The 15,850-nt window shown below is 56.4% G+C and overlaps 2 protein-coding genes and 1 long non-coding RNA gene across 8 annotated transcripts in view; 2 read left to right on the top strand and 1 right to left on the bottom strand.

Annotated features, from left to right (window-relative positions):
- The window catches only part of Actn4 (actinin alpha 4), a 69,973-nt gene extending 68,714 nt beyond the window's left edge, over positions 1-1,259 (top strand). For all 6 annotated transcript variants that reach the window (XM_006981980.4, XM_016000542.3, XM_006981981.4 and 3 more), the window contains one exon: positions 71-1,259. In XM_006981980.4, coding sequence (XP_006982042.1) covers positions 71-229 — 159 coding nt within the window. In that variant the 3' untranslated portion in view covers positions 230-1,259. The remainder of the gene's footprint in view (positions 1-70) is intronic.
- On the bottom strand, positions 941-13,763 carry Capn12 (calpain 12). The gene is made up of 21 exons (XM_006981979.4): positions 13,281-13,763; positions 12,488-12,557; positions 12,247-12,365; positions 11,937-12,070; positions 9,093-9,261; positions 8,586-8,660; positions 8,089-8,174; positions 7,947-8,021; positions 7,078-7,241; positions 6,760-6,995; positions 6,408-6,419; positions 6,035-6,243; positions 5,762-5,804; positions 5,625-5,684; positions 5,033-5,090; positions 4,662-4,732; positions 4,502-4,564; positions 3,674-3,752; positions 1,784-1,900; positions 1,639-1,697; positions 941-1,559 (listed from the first exon to the last, which is right to left on the bottom strand). Exons 1-21 carry the CDS (start codon positions 13,515-13,517, stop codon positions 1,533-1,535), a joined length of 2,163 nt encoding a protein of 720 aa, XP_006982041.1. The 5' UTR covers positions 13,518-13,763; the 3' UTR covers positions 941-1,532.
- LOC143274546 (uncharacterized) lies at positions 6,227-7,569 on the top strand. Its single transcript, XR_013053197.1, has 2 exons — positions 6,227-6,786; positions 6,951-7,569. It is a non-coding gene; the product is annotated as an uncharacterized LOC143274546 (long non-coding RNA).
- Positions 13,764-15,850: the final 2,087 nt, after the last annotated feature.

Genomic DNA, 15,850 nt, shown 5'->3' on the forward strand with positions numbered 1-15,850 from the left:
CTCAGCCGGCACTGGACCCTGGGTCAGGTGGGCAAGATGGGTGGTTCAGAGTCCTGTCGTGTGCCTCCAGAACTTCATCACCGCTGAGGAGCTGCGGAGAGAGCTGCCCCCCGACCAGGCAGAGTACTGCATTGCTCGCATGGCGCCCTACCAGGGGCCCGACGCTGCTCCCGGCGCCCTCGACTACAAGTCCTTCTCCACAGCCCTCTATGGGGAAAGCGACCTGTGAGGCCCTTGACCACCCTGACTGGACTCCCTCGGCCTCCCGGAGGGGCTGAGGAGCCCTGCCCCAACCCTGACTATCTATGCAAAGAGCTCTTTGTGGTCCTTCTCGGGGTCAGGCAGGGAGGGGCTAGGCAGGCCTCTTTCTCAGTCTTGTAGGGAGGGGCGAGTAGGCCTGGAGATCAGCACTTCCGGTCTGCTAAATATATATATATATATGATGTGGGTTTGTAACCTATATATGGAGGGGACAGCGGACCCTTGGGCACCCTCTGTGTCCCAGAGACACCTTCCCAAACCCAGGTCCCCTCCTTTGCCCCTGAGGCCCCTTCAAGGCCTCTCACATCCAGGCCAAAGCCCCATGTGCCTTGTCCAGGAACCACCTGCCCTGCAGAGTCCAGCAGAGGGCACCCCAGCTCCCCTGGACCAGACCTCCGTGGCTCCTTTCTCCCACCTCCCTGCCCCTTTTGTGATTACTGGGAGCAGAGGACGCTGCCATCGCCCCTCTCTGCCCTCAGAGTGCCGCTGGGGCAGCCAGCCCCAGCCCACCAGGCCCTGTTCCATCTGGGCTCTGGGTCTCAGACTTTCTAAGGACCAAAACCAACAAAAACACAAAGAATGGAACAGAAACAAAAAATCTTTAAAAAAAAAAAAAAAAAAAAAATTAAAAAACTATTAAAAAAGCTATAAAAATTAAAAAACTTCCAGAGAATTACTATTTACTTTATTAACTTACGGATTTATTATATAAATATATATCCATCTAGCCGCATATCTCTGCCACCTCTCTCACTCTCGTAATGAAGACATAGCTGATTCGATGCCCTCCCCAACCCCCTCCTGATTTTCCCCTTGTTTGCGGTGGGCAGGGGTCTCTGGGGACCTCCTGAGGTGGAGGTGGGCTGCTGGCCTGCCTGCCTGGTAGTGGATGGGTTTCCCCCTTTGAGTTTATTCTGATTGATTTTTATTTTCTTGGTTTCTGGATAAACCACCCTCTGGGGATGGGAGAATAAAACACGTAATATTTTTAAGAAGGATTCTAGTGTCGTCTTCTTCTCCCTGTGTGGGCGTGGGCCTCTCAGCAGGAGCCAGCATGTGCTTGGGCTTCACAAGCAAAGAAGGCAGTTCTGTTCATGGGAGCTCGCTCTAATCCCAGGGCTGGAGGGACCAGCCAGAGCTGCCTAGCCAGAAGACAGACACCACTGCCACACCACCACCCAGGCAGGTGCTCATCCATAGTCAGCTTCCACCACTGGTGCCAAGCAGGGCAACTCGGGCCTGGAGCAGGGTGACCTCCCTCAGCTTCTGCCCTAGGAGAAGGTGGCCACCTCCGACCACTGAAGAGAAGGAAGAGAGAACCTGAAGCAGCAGCCTCGCGATGGTGCTAGAACCACCCTGTCCCTCGTGCCAGCTCACCTGTTTGTGGGTCAGGCAGACGACCCCCTCCCCACCATCCAGGTGTTGGCTGCAGTGGCCTGTGTATGAGAGGGCAGGCTGAGTGGCCAGCGCTAGCCCCGAGGTACACCCCAGCACACCCCACCCGGCCAGGAGTAACACTCACGGAAGATGCAGGTGAGCCGGGCTGCGCAGGACACAAAGCGTTCAAAGTCCACCCGGAGTCGGCTGTCCCGGTAGCGGCTAGTGAGGGCCTGGGTCAGCTGATTGTTCAGGTGGAAGCCTAGGGGGAGGCTGAGGTGTTTGTGGTGTTGCTTTTTGTTTAATTTGGGGGGTGGGTATATGTAGTGTGTGTGTGCATATGGAAGCCAAAGACTAACTGTCTTCCTCAATCCTGTGCCACTGTGTGAGGCAAAGTCTCACTTAAATGCAGAATTCAAACCATTTTGTTTTAGCTAGCCAGCTTCCTTTGGGGGTCACTTGTCTCCTCCTCCCAAAGTGCTGGGAATTTAGGTGGGCCACAATGTCTACCAGACCTTCACATGGGTGCTGGGGATCTGAACTCTTGGTCCTCACACTTGAGTGTGCAAGTACTTGAACGAAGCCATATTCCTAGCCCTGTGTTGTGTTTGAGAGAGGCTGGCCCCTACCTTCCAGGTGCTGGGATTTCAAGCCCGTGGTTTATGTGACACTCGGTATAGAACTTGCATGCGAGGTGAGCACTCTGCACCTGCAGTCTGGGCCTTGCACTTGCTAAGCAAGGGCCCGCCCCTGCACTACGTACGTCCCCAGCCCCTCACGGGTAGAGTCTAGGCAGGAGCTCTCCCTCTGAGCTACATCCCCCAGCCTTTTGCATATTTTTGAGACACTAAGTTGCTTGGGCTGTAACTTGCCATCTTGCCTCTGCCTCTCAAAGTGCCAATAGGTGCGGCTAGCTTTGTGGTTGCTGTTTCAGAGGTTGCCTGTCTCCCTGTCTAGAGCACTGGAGAGCACTGCTGTGTAGTCCTCTCCTGAAGCCACACCTAAAGTCTAGCCATCTAGTCACCTCTGCTGTAGAATTACAGTGAGGTTCAGGATGTGCCAAGGCCTGAGGACTTGTCCCTCCCAGCTTCCGTGTACCCCATACAGTCCCAGAGATAACCACAAGTTTGCACTGCACCTTTGCGCGCTCGCTCAACAAACTCCAGGTCCCACCCCACACACAGCTAGGTGGCCTGAGGCGGGTCACTCCCTCGGATGTTCATGTACCCAGGTATTGGGATATGCTGGCCCAGAGCTGAAGGAAAACCTGCCTAGATGGGGGTAGAAGGAGCCGAGAGCCCTCGGCCAGCCTGTTAGAATTGCTGAGTATTCCCAGAAGACAGTATTAGGTTCCTTCTGTCCGGAACAACCTCTGGTGTATGCCAGGCACTCGGGGCACTTGGCACAGGACACGGAGTAAGTGGGCAGGTGGATGATCCAGTGAACTCCTCCCTCCCCTCTGTCCTGTGTCCTACTTCTTTGGGTTCAACACCCTGGCCCCCAGCCTTCTACTCTGATGTCCCGGGATCGTGTCTTACATGTCCCTGGACACTTGGCCACTTTCTCCAGATCTCATACTTGTAATATGTCTCACCACTGGTCAGTTGTTCCACCCCCTAAATCTCCCTGGCTCCTGCCCCTTGGTGGTCACAGTTGGAAGCATGGACCCAGCCCATCTTCCAGAATCTCAGTAATCCCACTGAAGTACCCTAACATGGGATTTCCTTCCTCTGCTGTAATGCGGTAGCCTCAAAAGATGCTTCGGGATGTCTTTGGGATGTTCTGTGGCTTTGGAGAATAAATGTGTTCTTGCGCCATGTGCAGTGGCATTCCACAGGCTCCTTGCCACCCCACCACACATTAGCCATGTCACAGTTAAAAGCAGACACTCAAAGAGAAGTTTTGTGCCCAGAACCACCACAGAAGGAAGTGAGTGCGGCCGTGTGAACAGCCCCAGTTTGGTGCAGATAAGACTTGGAAGTGTTCCGAGAGGAGTGGGTGCTGTCCTCACAACCGTCCCAGGCCCCATCCGCACCTGCGGCATTCAGTGCCAGCCGTAGCTCATAGGAGTTCATTGTTCCAGAGGCATCTTCATCAAACTTGTCAAAGGTGGCCTGGAGGGTGAAGAGGCGGGTGGGAGGGCATCCTCATTACACTGAGTCCCTGAGCATTGGTGCTGCACTGTGAAGTAGCTAAGAGAAGGCCTCTGAGGCCAGACGGGTTGGGCTCGGGCCCCAGCTCCCCTGGCTGCTGGCTGGGGACCCTGTGCACCTGTATATCTGTGACAAGGGAACAAGTTCAAATCCACCTGCCCACGGAGGCTTAGGGGAGGCCTTAATGGCTGAGGGTTATCTTTATGATCAGTCCCAGGGACCTGCAGCTACTGCCTCCTCCTCCCTTGAAGGGGTACCCACTGGTAGTCAGGCAAAGGCCCCTTGGAGAGGAGTTGACAGGCCTGTAGTCACAAAGCAAGGAAAGAACTGAGTTGGGCACTGGGGTTCCAACAGGAACCAGTGGTAGCTCTAGATCAATCTATTTACTGCTCCCAGAGGGCCACAGTGGGGTGACAAAAACTTCATATCCATTTCACTCCCAAGTTGGCATGGGAGGTCCAGTGCCCCACTGGTGGCCCGCAGGACATTAGTGTCTAGAGCAGTGGTTCTCAACTGTGGGTTGAGACCCCTTTGGGTGTCAGATGACCCTTTTACAGGGCATATCAGATATTTACATTACAACTCATAACAGTAGCAACAAAAATAATTTTACGTTTGGGGGTCACCACAACATGAACTATATTAAAGGGCCGCAGTATTGTTGAACCACTGCTATAGACGGACGTAGCTGCCCCCAACGCTCACCTTACCTGCCATACCAGGAGGTGGCCCCAGAGTTCCTGGAAGTGGTACAGGGCCAGCCTTCCTCCGTGCTGCAGACAGGACATCTGGTTACAATCAATGTCCCCTGAAAGGCAAGGGGAAACCCCAGCGCCCCGGCCCCTCCTCCCCATACACTGTCTCACGTACCCCAAAACACTGCACAAGCTGCTCACAGGTCCTCAGCCCAATCTCTCCGGGAGTCCTGGTGTTGGCCCTAGCTACAAAAAAGAAATGCAGCACCCCTTGCACGTGGGCCAACATTGCAGGAGCTATGTGGACTAACTCTGCAGCTGACAGTTATAGAAACAGATGCAGAGTTCACACCTGACAAAACCAACACGTCTTTGCACATGGCCCCTCTTAGAGGAAAGGGTGGTCTGTGAGTGACCATGGCCCTCGTGACCGTGGGACCATAGCAAGCTGCTTCAAGTTGAGCCCTGCTCCTCCTGGCATCATGCACAGAGGCTCTGTGGGTGGAGTGCTCCAGTTGCGGGGACCCCCTCCCCGGCCAAACTCACCAGGCTCCAGAGCGATGCCTATTAAGGTCTGCAGCTGAAGTGCATCGAGCTCCTCTTCCTAATCGAGAAAGAGCTACTTGTGAGGCCACTGGTTCAATCATCTAGTTAACAAACCCTTTGGGCCAGGTCCTGTGCTCCAGAGTGCTGAGGTAGCAGTGGCTACCTTCCTAGGGTTCAGCCAGAGGAGGCTGGTCTATCCCCAGGGTGGCCAGGGCAGCGATGGTTAGGGCTCCACACTGGCTGTGGGAGCCCACAGTGAGCAGACGGAGGAAGACACTTGGGAAAGAGTGACGGGGTGTGAACCTCCGGAGGTTCTGGAGCAGCTGCGGATGGAGCAAAGCCCTGAGGCAAGGGGGATCTTGGAGCATTCCCAGAACACAGGAGAGCATCATAGAAGGGAAGCACAGACACCTCAACCCCCAGCATGGTGGCTCAAGTCTGTAACCGCAGCATTGGACAACCTGAAGGGGGCCAGCCTGGCCTACAGATGCAGGGTTGTCTCAGGATACCCTTGTTTTGTTTTGTTTTTGAGGGAGAAAGGGGAGCTCAGCATCATTTGGCCGGACACCCCCAGTCCCCGACCCCTCCTCACCTCTCCAGCCAGCTCCAAAAACAGCTGTGCCAGCTCCAGCTCCAGGGGCTTGTAGTGAACCTGTGAGGAGGGGGAGTTCAGTCCCTTCCCCAAGCCCCGCCCACTGCCTCCTGTTCCCGCCCACAACAGTCCCGCACCTGGAGGGCGTCCAGGTCGGCGCTGATCACGTCATCGATCTCCCTGCAAATTACAGAGGTTGGGGGGATCCGTTCAGGCGGGGGTCTCAGCAGAGGACGTGGGTGGAGCCAAAGGGCAGTGGGTTTTGTCGGGAGTGCGGGTGGGTGACAGAGATCCCTGGGAGGGCGTGGCTGGGGATGCAAGGGCGGGGCCGAGGATTCTAGATTGAGGTCCCTGGGCCGGGGTCGGGGTGCCCCAGGTGGGGCTTGGTCAGGGAGGGGGCGCCGGCTCACACTGCGGTGTGGTTGCGTTCCGAAAAGATGCGCAGTGTGAAGTCGGCTTCGTCGCCCACGCGGGAGGCGCTGGGGACCACCAGGTAGTGGCCGGGCGGCAGGCGGCAGCGGCGGCTCACGTCGCGGCGGGCGCAGAACACCGAGCGGTCGGCGCGCAGCAGTCCCGGCAAGAGCGCGCGGCTGCGCGGGGAGTCCCAGAGGCCCAGCAGCTGCGGGCGGGGCGCCATGACCACCAGCCCCCCGAGCTCCCCACCCAACCCTCTGGTCCTCCCCACACACCCAGACTGTCTAGCCAGGCCCTCCCGTGTCCCCGGTCTCCCAGCGCTGGTCGACCAAGCCCTAGGGTGGGTCTAAGGTCACATCTGAAACCCACCTCCTCGGGAATCTGCAGAAAGAAAAAGCCAGTAAGGGGGTGGGGCGCAAGGTGCAGATCCCCTCCCTGCCCCCACCCCTCACACCCCCTCCTTCTTTCTAGACCCTTAATATCTCCCCACCCTATTCTCAGACCTAGGTCCCCCCCACCCCTTCCCCAACCCTTTCCTTCCCACCTGTGCCCGCATCCCGTCCCAGTCCCTTTGGTCACCTCCTGCCCGCTGACCCTCAGCCTTTTCCTCCAGTTCTCTCAACAATGGCGCTCCTCTCTGAACCCCCCAGTACCCCTCTTCCCTTTAGGACGCTCCTGTGACCCTCTGCCTCTCCAGACCTCAACTTGATCTTGGCCTCACCTGGAACACGTGGAAGCCCACAGTGAGGTAAGTGAGGCCCTTGGCCCTCAGACACCGGCGGTTGCGCTGGATGAGCGACAGGAGGACAGTGCACTTGGGGATGCGGCCTCCCCTCGCTGGGCCCCGCGCCCCTGCTGCTCCCCAGCCCCCCCAGGGTCCCTCTTCGTCATCTTCATCCTCTTCCTCATCAGGCTCCAGCAGCGTCAGCCGGAACTGGGGATTGGTCCAGAAGGTTTCTAACAAAAGAGAAGGAGGTGGAGTTCCCAGCCTGCCGAGGCCGACCCCCTAAGCTTACTTCTTAGGGCCCCCAGGCCTCACCAGCACTGGGCTGGCTCCCGCCGGAGTTGAAACCTTTCACCCAGCGGCCTTGGAAGGTGTGGATGTGCCAGCCTCCGCCGGCAGGGCTGGGGCCTAGCACCTCGGGGCTCAGTGAACAGATCTGGACCGTGTTGAAGTGTGTGAGGAAGTCCTGAAGCTCCATCCTGGACAGCACAGAGCGTGAGAGATGCCCGGCCACCCCAGAGCCCAGCTTGGGGGACCCCAGAAGTGGTCCCCACCACAAAGCTCCCAGGTCCTTAAGTACTGCCAATTAACCTCCAACCTCCAGAAACTCTGAAGCCTCGAGGCCTTGCCAAGGCATCCAAGTCCTCACAGATGCCCCACTTCTGAGCATATTTACAAACTCCTCTCAAATATCTTCAGATTAACTTTAGAAAATCCTCAAGTAGGGCCAGGAAGATGGCGGAGCCAATGAAAGCTGTTGCGGCCAAAGCCTGATGTTGTGGGATATTAAACTGTGTAAGGTTGTTACATTTGTTTCCCCTGCTTTTGTTAACGATGCAAAGACACGTTACATTTATTTGATTAAGTAAAATGAAGCTGGGTTCAGGAGGCTGAGTCAGCAACTAGCCCACAGGAAGTGGTGGGGAGGAACTAAGTGTAGCCAGGGTTCTTTAGTGGGGCCGAGCAGAAGGACGGCCCTAATCTCAGTGGTCTCCCTCCCTTAACAGTCCTGTTCCAACCGCTTCTGCCCTCGCTTTGCAAACTAGAACCGCAGAGGATAGGGACCATTTCTCCGCATCCCGACCTGTCCGTCCCGCGAGTCTCTCTGCGTCCTTTCTGGCCCTGTGTCAAAGGCCCCTACCCCAGGGCCCCCCCACAGGTACAGTGGGCCCCTCAGAACTCACCAGAACTCACCATCCTCCTTTTTCACAAGCAGGGCGTCTCGCCACTCAGAGGGCAGCATGTCCCAGCGTGGACAGCTGAAGAGACCAGTGTGAGATGTAGGCATGCGGGGCTGAGCCCCCAACCCCCCTAAGCCCGTCCCACCTGTCGCTCCAGGGCCCGGACCACTCCACACGGCCCCAAGGGTTCCTCAGCCGCAGCAGCCGCACCTTAGTGAAGCCCAGGGACATCTGAAGACAATGTCATCAATGGGCGTGTTGGGGGGGCATCATCAGTAAGGGTGGTGTGGGGGCATCAGGGTAGTGTGGGGCATCAGTGAGGGTAGTGTGGGGCATCAGTGAGGGTAGTGGGGGGCATCAGTGAGGGTAGTGGGGGGGGCATTAGTGAGGGTAGTGAGGGGCATCAGTGAGGGTAGTGTGGGGGGCATTAGTGAGGGTAGTGTGGGGGGCATCAATGAGGGTAGTGTGGGGGGCATTAGTTAGGGTAGGGGGGGCATTAGTTAGGGTAATGGGGCATTATTGAGGGTAGTGGGGGGCATCAGTGAGGGTAGTGAGGGGCATCAGTGAGGGTAGTGTGGGGGGCATTAATGAGGGTAGTGGGGGGACACCCGTCAGCCTAGCCCAGCGCTGGGGGTGACTCACCTTGTGTGTACCTGTGACAGAATACGCATGTCCCTTCACCAGCCCTTCGTCTGTGCGGATCTCACCCCGGTCACTCTGAAAGAGGATGAGCTTGTGAAGCTGGGGGGGGGGGGGGCAGGTCAGCTTCTCTCTCCAGCCCCCCAACCCAGGAGCTGTGCCAGGGGGCTCAGTGGGGGTGTCTGAGAGAAGCAGAGAGAGTGACACAGAGGAGGCGGAGAAGCCCGGGCCCTGCGACACAGGCCTGGCATCCCAGCCACACAGAAAGCTGAGGCAAGATGATCCCAAGTTCAAGGCCAGTGTGGGTAACTTAGACCCTGCCTCGTAACAAAATGTAAAAACCGCGGGTGGAGGGATGTGGTTTATCTGTAGAGCACTGGCCTAGAGTCCATCAGCGAGGATCTGGGGGGCAGCAGCAGAAGGCAGGAAAGAGGTGACACTCCGCCCCCCTCCCCCACATCCCTGGCCATGCCGGCCTAGTGGAGGTCCATATGGGGGCTCAGCTCTCACCAGGGCAGTGGCACCCACAAGGGACTCCTTGGCCAGTGCATGGCGCAGGGCAGCAAAGAGACCTGGAGTGTTTTGTCTCAGGTAGAGGACTTCACCCACACCTCCTGTAAAGTCCACGAACGCCTCGTTCATGTGGCCTCCACGCATCACCTCGTAGGAGCCATGAAGCCTGTTGGAGCAGGTGGAGGTGGGTCTGAGCTACATAGGAACGTCTTAGGTCCCGGGTCTGGGGACTCTATTGGGGTGGAGCGGTCCCTAGGAGATATCCCAGATTATATAAGACATTATGTATATATGTATTAGTTTGTTTTTCATATGTATGGCTGTCTTGCCTGCACGTATATCTGTGCACATGTGTGTAGTGTCCACAGAGGCATTAGGTCCCTGGTACTGAAGTTACAGACACCTGTGACTGGGGATCAAACCCAGAAGAGCAGCTACCACCCTTGACATTGAACCATCCCTCCAGAATCTCCCCCCACAACATACCCCTCTTGCTTTTGAGACAGAACCTCACTATGTAGCCTTGGCTGGCTAGGAACTCACTCTGTAGACCAGATTAGGCCAAACTCACAGAAATCCGTGTGCATCTGCTATCAGAGTGCTGGAAATAAAGATGTTCTCTACCATGCTCAACTAATTTTTTTTTTTTTTTGAGACATGGTACTACTGTGCATTCCAGTCTGACCTCAAACTTGCAATTCTCCTGCCTTAGTGTATTCCGTACTATGATTATGGGTGCATGCCTGACTCAATCTCTGAAATATTCACAGATAAAATGAGAGGATCTGACAAATGCTAGGCCTGTGATCCCCAGGATCCACGTGACTGGAAGCCATGGAATGAGCTGTGCCAGAATTCTCAACCTTGCATGAACCTTCGAGGCTCTGGGAGGCTGTGAAGGCGATGTCTATGGGAACTTGTCAGGACTTCCTGGGCCTGAGATGGGAAAGGGCATGCTGTGGATGTCTCAATGGACCAGGAGAGATGGGATGAGGTTAAAGGCCTTTCCGGGAATAGGATTTGGCAAGTCCAGAGCCTGATAGATGGGTGAGATTTCAGGATCCTTAGGAAATATGGGTATCAGTGGGGCTCTAGGAAGGTTTGTGGGAAATGTCAAAAGAGGGAGACCTTGGGCTGGGGAGATGCCTCAGAGGTTAAGAGCACAGGCTGCTCTTCCAGAGGTCATGAGTTCAATTCCCAGCAACCACATGGTGGCTCACAACCATCTGTAATGGGATCTGGTGCCCTCTTCTGGCCTGCAGGGATACATGCATGCAGGTGAACACTGTATACAAAATAAATAAATGTTTAAAAAAAAAAGAGGGAGGCCTTTAAGATTTGAAGATTCACAGGCAAAGAGTATGCCTCAGTGGTAGAGTCCCTGCCTAGAATCCCCCAGTGAGGGGCTGGGGTGTGGCTCAGTGGTAGAGCCCCTGCCTAGAATCCCCCAGTGAGGGGCTGGGGTATGGCTCAGTGGTAGAGCCCCTGCCTAGAATCCCCCAGTGAGGGGCTGGGGTGTGGCTCAGTGGTAGACCCCCTGCCTAGAATCCCCCAGTGAGGGGCTGGGGTGTGACTCAGTGGTAGAGCCCCTGCCTAGAATCCCCCAGTGAGGGGCTGGGGTGTGGCTCAGTGGTAGAGCCCCTGCCTAGAATCCCCCAGTGAGGGGCTGGGGTGTGGCTCAGTGGTAGAGCCCCTACCTAGAATCCCCTAGTGAGGGGCTGGGGTGTGGCTCAGTGGTAGAGCCTCTACCTAGAATCCCCTAGTGAGGGGCTGGGGTGTGGCTCAGTGGTAGAGCCTCTACCTAGAATCCCCCAGTGAGGGGCTGGGGTGTGGCTCAGTGGTAGAGCCTCTGCCTAGAATCCCCCAGTGAGGGGCTGGGGTGTGGCTCAGTGGTAGAGCCCCTGCCTAGAATCCCCCAGTGAGGGCCTGGGGTGTGGCTCAGTGGTAGAGCCCCTGCCTAGAATCCCCCAGTGAGGGGCTGGGTGTGGCTCAGGGGTAGAGCCCCTGCCTAGAATCCCCCAGTGAGGGGGTGGGGTGTGACTCAGTGGTAGAGCACCTGCCTAGAATCCCCCAGTGAGGGGCTGGGTGTGGCTCAGGGGTAGAGCCCCTGCCTAGAATCCCCCAGTGAGGGGGTGGGGTGTGACTCAGTGGTAGAGCACCTGCCTAGAATCCCCCAGTGAGGGGCTGGGTGTGGCTCAGGGGTAGAGCCCCTGCCTAGAATCCCCCAGTGAGGGGGTGGGGTGTGACTCAGTGGTAGAGCACCTGCCTAGAATCCCCCAGTGAGGGGCTGGGGGCGTGACTGAGCATGCACAAGGTCATGAGTTCCATCTCCTGCACACACACCCTTCCTAAATTCAGCCAGGGATTGTGGTGTAATCCATGTCCACAAGAGTCCAACAATGGAGGATTATGAGTTTGAGGCCAGCACGGGACATCATGAGATGCTGACTTTAAGTCAATGCATAAAGGCTGGGGTGTAGTTCAGCTGGCGCAGTGCCTTCCTAGCATGCAGGAAGCCCTGGGCTCGACCCCCAGCACCACATAAAACTGGTGTTGTGCACACCTGGACCCCCAGCACTCCTGAGGTGGAGACAAGAGCATCAGGTCAAAGTCCTCGTTGACTACATAGCCAGTCCAGGGCAGACAAGGCTGTATGAGACCCCTTCTCAATAAAATATAGAAGAAAATACTCAAAACTGAAAGCTCTTCTAGCAGAGTGCTGTGGTACTAGGGCCATGGCTGCTCGGACCTGATTTAGGGTCCTCTTTGGGTGTCTGGAGGACCCCAGATGTCAGTACTCCACATGGCTTGGGGCTAGAGCTGGGGGATGGGCATTCTTACTTGGCATAGGCCTTTTCCAGGAGAGGGGCCCAGAATTCATTCCTTTGTTCCGAGCGCACGAACATCAGCTTCCCCTCACGCACAGGCAGCCGGTCATCTACCACCACATCCACCCAGCGGCCAAACTGCCAGAGCTGGTGAGAAAAAGGGGGGGCAGGAGTCAGCTTCCAGACCCCGCCTGAGTCCGACCTTCCAGTCTGCCTCCCACTTCCCCAGTTCTGGAATCCCAGCCCCAGGGGAGAAGGGTAACTGTGAAACATCATGTTATCATGGGGGAAACTGAGGCAAGGAGAGAGGAGCTGAGCTCTACCTGAAAATGGAAGACCCCTGCGTAGCCATCTTGGAAACCTTGTCCAGGGGGAACCACCCGGTACAGGAGTCTGGGGTAGAGGGTAAGGGAGGCAGCAGCTGCAAGGAGCCAGCAGTTTCCTGGGAGGAGGGAGGCTCAGCTTAGGTGAGGAGGGACAAGAGACCAGCAAACTAAGAAGGCAGGGGAAGACGGGGGAGAAGACAGCTGTGGTGCTGCCCGGGTCCTGGGTCTGGGGGCTCACCCAAGCTTCCTTGGCACACATCAGTTCTGCTCATGTCTTCACAGATGAACTGGGGCTCAGCACAAAACTCCTGGAAGAGGGAGACTCCAGTGAAGCCAGGAAAGGGACGTTTGGAGCAATGGAGGAGTCAGAGGCCCAGGTCCCTCCTGACACCAGTGTCCTAGGTGATGAGAGCCCCCAACCCTGGGAAGGCCTGTGGGTAGGAGCTTGGCTTTCCTGGACCCCTCTGAACCTCATGGCTAAGCCTGCTGTTATCCATCCAGCCCCCCTCCCTCAGACCCAGGAGTCCAGGCCCAGCCTCCTCCCTCAGACCCAGCAGTCCAGGCCCAGCTCTCCTCCTCCCTCAGACCCAGCTGTCCAGACCCAGTCCTCCTCCCTCAGACCCAGCAGTCCAGGCCCAGCCCTCCTCCCTCAGACCCAGCAGTCCAGGCCCAGCTCTCCTCCTCCCTCAGACCCAGCAGTCCAGGCCCAGCTCTCCTCCCTCAGACCCAGCAGTCCAGGCCCAGCTCTCCTCCTCCCTCAGACCCAGGAGTCCAGGCCCAGCTCTCCTCCCTCAGACCCAGCAGTCCAGGCCCAGCCCTCCTCCCTCAGACCCAGGAGTCCAGGCCCAGCTCTCCTCCTCCCTCAGACCCAGCAGTCCAGGCCCAGCTCTCCTCCCTCAGACCCAGCAGTCCAGGCCCAGCCCTCCTCCCTCAGACCCAGGAATGCAGGACCAGCCCTCCTCCTTCAGAACCAGAAGTTCAGGCTCGGTCCTCCTCCCTCAGCCCCAGGTCCCAGCTCAGCCCCACTTTACATGAGGCCTCTTCCATTCCACGCCTTTGGCCTTCTCTGAGTCGGGTCCCAGCTTGTCATAGCCAAGGGCATCAGGACCAGCAGAAAAGCAAGGGTCACGGAACAGGATCCCCGAATTCAGGCAGGCCGTTCGGATGGCTTCGTAGTTCTGGCCTTTAAAGAGCTGTGGGCCCCTGGCTCCAGCCCCGGCCCCGTCCTCCACCAGCTGGATGGTGACCTTCCTGTCGCCACTCGCCATCCGGACACTCTGGACTCACAGATGGACCGAAGCCCTTTAACCTCCTGAGTCACGAGGCGGGGCTTCTGCCCCATTTGTACCCCGTTGGGGGTCTTTAGGCAGCGAGGAGCATTCTGTCTTGTTAATATTAATTGATGGTTTGGGGTGCGAGGGAGCCCTAAGGACGCCTCTTGAGTGGTTTCCTCCCTGGGGCGTGGAGCCTTCAGTTGTGGCCAGTTTAGCAGCTTAATGACCAGCAGCAGGCCGGCAGGTAGGCAGAAGTCGATGGAGCAGCCCTCACCATGGGAGGGCCAGAAAGGAGGTCAGTGTGGGGGTGTACTTCTGCCTGCTTGTTCCTGTTGTCAGCCCCACCCCAGCCCCCCTGTTTCCTTGTCTGTTTGGGGGGAGCAGTGCATGCTAGGCAGGCACCCTCTTCTGGAACGACACCTCTAGCCCCCCTTTTACTAAGTTTCCGAGGCTAGCCTTGGGATCCCCTTGCTCCTGCCTCAGGACCCCAAGCCTGGTGTTGCGATCTGTTGTGTTGTTTTAGACGGAGTCTTGTGTAACCTGCCATGCTGGGGATCAAGCCCAGGGCCTTGTGTGTGCCAGGAAAGCACTCTGCCAGGTGAGGGAGGAAGAAAATGTGTGTCTGGATTTGTTTTGTTTTGTGTCAGACCCCCCTGCCCCGCCCCCCACATAGACATGAGATGCCGAGAAATGGCAACCGGTGCCAGCCCACCCATGCCAGCCCCTAATGGTTTCACTTGTTTCTCTCTGCATCTGTGTCTTTCTTTATGCCTGTTTGGGTTTGTTTGTTTTTGTTTTTCTTGGTTTTTGTTTTTGGGGGGTTTGGTGATAGTGGAGGGATTTCAGTTGTTTTTGTTTTGTTGTTGTTCGTTTTTGTTTTTTGTTTTGTTTTGTTTTTGTTTTTTTGAGACAAGTTTTTTCACTATATCAGCTAGGTTGGCTTTGAACTCACAGAGATCTGCCTGCCTGGAAACAAAGGTGTGGGCCACCACACCCAGCTTGCACATCTGCTTTTGTCTTCCATCTCTCGTCTGTCTGTCGGGTCCATCTTTCTGACATTGTAGCCCACATGCGGCCTCAGCCACTCACGTTAGGACTCTGGTTTCCTTCCAGCCCATTCTGCTAGCTCTCAAGCAGGTAGACCATGGTCTGCTGGGTCACCCAGGCAAGACTGACTACAGAAAATAGATTCTGACCTGTCCCGGGAACCTGTGCCCAAGATGCTGGGGCCCCTTCCCATCTAAACAGGGCCGTGCAGCAAATGTAGAAGGATCCTTGGCAAGGTAGAACTCCCCTTTCGGGAGCCTGGTCACTTTAGTGACAATGAGATGTCACTGAAGCCGTTGGCATCCTCCCTTTCAACCCCCTCCCTGCCAGCACCATGGCCAACAACAGGGCTGTGTGAGGCAGGAGGATCAGAAGCTCAGGCCTCAGCTACATGGCAAATTCCAGGCTAGTCTGGACTATGAGAGACCCTGTAACAAAACCAGAAACAAAGAAAAACCCACAGATCTTTCTTCTAGTGGAGTTGCCAGGGTCACACAAGTCGCCCACATAACAGGTGTCTGATTCAGGCCTCAGGCACTCAGAGCTCTGTGTGTGTCAGAAGCCGAGTGTATGCTCTTCACACCTGTGGTTCCAGCGTTTGGGACAGAGGCCAGAGGAGCCCGAATTCCAGGCCAGCCTAGGCTGGACGGTGGGACCAAGGACTGCGTGCCTTGGGCTGAGCCATATAAGCGCCAAGTGCCTTAGTTTCTTCAAATAGTAGTGAGTGTCTGTAGCTTGCCTTTCTCCCTCCCTTCCTTGCCTCTTCTGTTTTTGCCAGGGCTGGAGAAGAACGGGGGGCCTCCACGCCAAGCCTCCACCCCTGCGCTACCTCCCGAACCCACAAGCCTGTCGTTGTTAGATCCCAGCATCCCCACATGTTTTTTCTGCCGTCGATACACTCATAAGACATGTTTAGGAATGAACCAGTGGCTTATTCTCTGCCCTGTGGCTCGCCTGAAGGCTGGCCCCTCCCCTCAGACTCAGGCCCGCCAATTACAGTGCTGCAGCCTCTGGCCACGCCCAACCACGTCCCCAGTGCCCGCCTTCTGAGGGAATCTTTGCAAGCCTCACTCTTTGCTTGATGTTGCTCAGTTAGCTAACAGAAACAGAGCGCTAAGACTACCCCGGAGAATGAGAGCGATATCCAAGCACAGCCAAGCGATGGGGAGACAAGATTCCCCCAGGTGTGAAGCCCCGCTCCAGGTGTCCAGGTGTGCTTGTTAGGTTTGTTGCTGGTTGTTTTTTTTTTGTTTTGTTTTTTGTTTTTTTTTTTTGTTTTT

This window comes from Peromyscus maniculatus, chromosome 1, assembly GCF_049852395.1.
Source record: "Peromyscus maniculatus bairdii isolate BWxNUB_F1_BW_parent chromosome 1, HU_Pman_BW_mat_3.1, whole genome shotgun sequence".
Lineage (NCBI taxonomy): Eukaryota > Metazoa > Chordata > Mammalia > Rodentia > Cricetidae > Peromyscus > Peromyscus maniculatus.